The sequence below is a fragment of the Zerene cesonia genome, chromosome 1, assembly GCF_012273895.1.
Source record: "Zerene cesonia ecotype Mississippi chromosome 1, Zerene_cesonia_1.1, whole genome shotgun sequence".
NCBI lineage: Eukaryota > Metazoa > Arthropoda > Insecta > Lepidoptera > Pieridae > Zerene > Zerene cesonia.
The window spans coordinates 7,721,891-7,727,212 of record NC_052102.1 but is presented as its reverse complement, the minus strand read 5'-3'; the positions used below and the strand labels follow the sequence as shown (position 1 = coordinate 7,727,212).

Genomic DNA, 5,322 nt, shown 5'->3' with positions numbered 1-5,322 from the left:
AGTCGGTTAAACGTTCCGAGACGTGAGACCGGGGCGCGCGGGAGAGGTGAGGGGTCGCGGGGTGGTGCACCGCGTGAGGAGCGCTACGCTGCAGCGACAGTGTACGGAACGCGAGACCGTCGCCGGCTGAATGAGGCGACCGGCAGGCAGGCGACCGGCAAGCGCCGGTGGCGGCTGGCGGTCGGCCCCGAGGGCGCGTGGGTGCGGGACGGGTGCGGAGGGTCCGTCACTCGACATGATGCTTCAACGTTTTTCATCCTCCGCAATACTGCGCGAGGTTAAGGAAACCAGTGCGACGAGCGACAACCAATCGGTCTGATTAGCGTATTTATACCACGACACGAGAAAGCGGTTAAAATCGAGCCAATGCTAGTCATATAGAGGTTATGAATATATGATACATTGCAAATGTTACCGTGACATTGGCAATGTTATGACATAAGCCCGGGTCATTAGCACATAAATTACAAAAACAATCATTGCGTAAAATGACTTGATTCTCAATAAAGACTACTTACCATTATAATACTACGATATCCTATCAGCTACTATTTAATAAAGTATAATGATAATAATTAAATTATTAATTTACCTAGAAGATAGAGCATTTCAAGCCTAATTATACGTAACTATTATGTCATTTTCGTGATATGACATTTCCAGACAAAAAGTTTATAATAGAAACCATAAATTTATTAATTCAACAATTATCAGTTACACTACAATAAACAATGTCAGTTCACAGTTCCTTCCATATGAATATTTCTAGCAAATAAAAGAAGCAGTTGATTAAAAAAAATGTATAGTCTTATAAATTAACATTAGCTTGGTAAGCTGCCAGGCATTATCGAAATCGATTTAGCCATGCTCGAGTTTCAGTGAGACAAAGGAATAGCAATTGATTTTTATATAATTTATAGATACATATTTATGTAAAACTTAACGGTTAGTATAAAGTAAAAAACTCAGTATAAAGAGTTTCTGAACATTCATAATACATAGTGAAGATTCTTATATTTTAGATTATTGTCAACTGGATAGTTACATTATCTATAGGAAAGTAAACAGATTCCCTATTGGGCTAAAATAAGGCACACGAGCAAAAAAAAATTTCATTACTTAATATTGTCTGTCGTTGTGAAGTAGCACCTTACGATCACATCTGGCGTAAATTTGAACATATAACTACGATTAAAGTAAGTGATAGCGCATTAAATATTTAATCGTTATAACTTGAGATTTATCATATATTTTGTATACAAAATAAGTAAAAAAACCTTCTGTCTAACAATATTACAACCGTGACGTAATAGGTTCTTGTTTAAATTTTTAATAAGTGTAAAATCTTTATGATTAAGTTCGTATCAAAATCAGTATGCTTGTACTTATTATTCTGACATAAATGTATGATTATATATGTAAATAAATGAATGAAAAGCCTGATGAAAAGTAAAGCTGCCAAATTTGATTAATTTATTTTTGATGGATATTCGACAATCTGAACAACCATAAATTATGTATATCCTATCTCCTATATCTACGGGTCTCAAACTATCTTTGTGCCAAAATTTTACCCACATAGTTATTAGGATATTAGGATTTAGTTGTTTTGACAATATTATAATGGAATTTTTTTGTTTATGTTAATTTTGAACGTTTTTAAACTGGAAACGCAAACTTAAATGAGAAGTGTTATTTTTTTGAGTAGTCGGACTAAAAATTTCAGACTTACTCGTACTAGAAATTTTAAAATAAATAACTACATACAGATTAAGAAGACACCCTAGCGAGAAAGAATAATGTTTCTTTACAACAGTCAGACCACTGTGCCATAAATACCCACAAGAAGCTAAGGTTATATAGATACTATTGCATATTACTATAAAATACCGTGTAACAGTTTTAAGAACTTCATACCTTGAAAATCTACAACGAAAAACACCTGAACGTCTTCTTTTATTATAAAGAAATGGCACCAAAAAGTTAATCGGTGTAGGTAATATACATCCCTATGTCTTTACTATGTCCCCTTTTAGCAGTGCTCTATGCTTTAGAAGATTATAGTTGACGACTAAAAAGTTTAACCCTCGCGCTTAAAACGGCAGCAAACTTATGCATTATGATTGCAACGCAAGCAAGTGGCAGGGTGAGGTACTTAAATCGAGAACGAGTCGTGTGAAGCACTCAGCTGAGGCAGCTGACGGACGTCCTGATGGGACGGCGAAGAGGTCGGGGCGCGGGGAGCGGGCCGCGGGAGGGACGACCATGCAGACAACTCGACAGGAAACGGCCGGAGAAGGCATCTCAACCGGAGCACAATGGAGCGGCGGCGCGTCGCAGGGGGAGCCCTCGCAATCGATATGGCGTCGCTAAGGTCCGTTGGCCGCTGCGAGCAGTTTGGAGCGCTGCTGAGGCGGATGCCCCGCGCGCCCCTCGCCCGCGCTCGTCCACCACACCTGCTGTGTATTTATAGCGGCACAGCCGGCGCTGGGGATGTAGGGATGTCGGTAACCACGGGCTTCTACCTACCTACACCATACGCAGTAACCATGCGCGCCCGACGCGGGTGATGACCGTATGTTTATTTGTCGCAATGAATGTAAAAATAGTTGGCTCATTTAGCAGCAACTGTACGTTTGCAATGGGCGTCTGCTATGCAGACTACGACCACACGCAAATTGTTTTGAAAAAAAAAATGTTTGGATTTCAATGAACTCTAAAAGGAAATCTATGAACAACTAAATCATCCCGTCTTGTGTTATTCGATATCTTTCTACTATTTTATTTTGTTACAAGTTCATATACTTTTATATATACATTTATATATAAAGGTAAAGTCTCAACTCGACATAAATAATAATATGCAAAAAACAATAAGCTACGTCATTAAGATGTGTATCGGTTATCATATCGGCTATATATATAAACAACCAACATTCCTTTCACTCTCGTCTCTTTCAAGTTCGACTCCCCCATTGCGCGGAACATCGGGCATATCAAGTCATTTGGAGTTATAGAGGACGCGAGTAAACTTTTGCTTTCATTTGTTTGTCGCTCGCACAGTCGTACCACGGCCGTGGCCGGTCTGTACTTGAGTTACTGCTGTGATGCATTTGACCCAAGATATCGTGTAAACTTCGTAAAAACTAAACACATTAAATATGTATGCTACTTCATTTTACGTGAATATAGAAAATTTCATTAAATTTGCATACAAAAGCAAAACAATGATATTGAAAGACTTTTTAAGTTATATTTTATTACATGTAAAATATATATCAATCTGACTGATTGCGCGACGTTTTAATTATATTATATCTCATTTTGTTGGCAAATTATCCCTGACTATGTGTTAACTGTGTAGACAACCCTTGCGGATTAAGTAAAGGAGCGATGTATTTATGTGCTGACGATATGTTAGCAATGTAATTATTATGTGCATTATTGTTCGCACGGTTTGAGGGGTAGTACTTTCCGTTTTATTAAGACCATTTTTATACTGTACCTACTTATATTATGTTATGCATATTATACATTACTCGTTTAGTATAAAAAAGACACGATAATGCATTTTTTTCATAAAACGTAATAAGTTCGACTTTGTCTCATTGTAAGTGAGTATGACGTATTTCGATTAACGTAACTATGGTTTTTCATCTGAGAAAAAGCTTTTTCCTTATTACTTATGATGTATAAACAGAGGTAAAATGCACAGCAGATATATGGTTAGCACGTTTATCATATCTTGCAGCATATAACGTAATCTGCATTTATGTAGTAAAGCTAAATCTTCGCGTATTTTTCCTGCCTTCCTGTTGGGTCGGGATGAAACACAACATAAAGAACGGCTATGTAGGTATTCGTGTTATAGATGTGTGGCTTCAGAGATGGCGTCATGCTCACTGTTCTTGTAGGAGGTTGAGTCGGCGCAGGCATTCCGAGTGTGACTAACCATAGTCGCGTATAAGTAGAACTGGCATGGCCTGTCATACCAGTCACCACTTTGGGTATTTCATATTTTAAGTCCATCCGTCTGCATACAACTGCACATAACATACCTAACAGATACAAAGTTGCTATTGTGAATGATTCAGAAAAGAACTTGTGCAATGTGTATTGTTGAAGTTGTAACGATTTTTAATTATTATAAGATTCATCTATACCTAAATTAAAAGTTATTATTAAGCATGATTTAATTAATTATGTCGTGTGGTGGTTTACCCACTACCGATATAAATGCCTCGTTCATAAACCATCTACATTTTATATAAAATACCCATTTTTATATTAAAAACAATGTACGATCCGTTCGGTATATGCGAACAACAGGAAATAGGTTCAACATTATTATTCAGAGGTATCTGGTAATAACATGTTAGCTATCAGTAGAGGCGGTGTTGCAGCGACGTTGCGGATTTTGCGACGCAAATAATTTGCGCGCCAATTGACCTTTCGTCGGGCGGTGTCGTCGGCGCGGTGCGGCGGCGACGGCGGCGGGTGCGGTCGCAGTTCTCAGCTTCGCCAACACAAGCTATATATAGCCGCGACAACACTCCGCTTCCAACCGAGCCGAACACCCGCTAGGGGCCGGCTACGTAGGCAGTTTCCCTTTATCGCCCGCCCGACAGCCTCTAGCCTGGTATTTACGGTACCGCCGTTTGAACCGTCCTCATTGTGGAGTCTAGCAATGGGAAACCAACCCACGCCTCCCTATTGAGATCAATACTCTCTGCAAATGGTAGTACAAGAACATCCAAGAGTTAATACATGATAGTCTACGGGCCACTAGAATAATATGTGTTTCATAGTAAACATAAAAAATACAATATTATATTCATGGTATCTGTATTACGGGCATTTTTAAGACGATTTCGTAGCATAGGCTTTTAGCTATATTATGAGTTTATTGGGTTGCAAGTATAAGCGTCTGCCAAGGTCTTTATAACAACGAATTATCATAAATATGGGTGAGGTTAGTATAGTGTTGAGATGGAGTCTCGTTTACGATGTCACCGGTCCGACTGGTAATTATTGTAACCTTGAAGACGGTGTCCACTAATCAGTGAGTCGCGCGCGTCATATCGAGACTGAACAATGAAAGGAGTCCAGTTCGACGGCCATCATAGCAACAGCGTTCTTAAATGGAATTCATACCAACCGTCGATCGGGTGGCGTGCAGCGTGCTCATTTAAAGATGGCTACGATAAGGCGCAATGACGCTCCTCGGGCGCGGGCGTCGTGTCGGCAGCGCGCGTGTGTGCGTGCCGCGCTGAGCCGGTGTGCTGACGCCGTCCCTGGGTCTCCCGTCCCGCGCACCCCGCA

At 39.9% G+C, this 5,322-nt stretch overlaps 1 protein-coding gene across 3 annotated transcripts in view; it reads right to left on the bottom strand.

The window, feature by feature from the left end:
- Positions 1-5,322, bottom strand: part of LOC119829507 (zinc finger protein 845-like) — a 41,887-nt gene that overhangs the window by 8,731 nt on the left and 27,834 nt on the right. Inside the window, exon 1 of one of the 3 annotated variants that reach the window (XM_038352072.1) lies at positions 5,159-5,316. The exons of the other annotated variants lie outside the window; for them this stretch is intronic. Coding sequence (XP_038208000.1) covers positions 5,159-5,188 — 30 coding nt within the window. The 5' untranslated portion in view covers positions 5,189-5,316. Of the gene's footprint in view, positions 1-5,158; positions 5,317-5,322 lie in introns of those variants that run through there. 3 annotated transcript variants of the gene reach the window in all.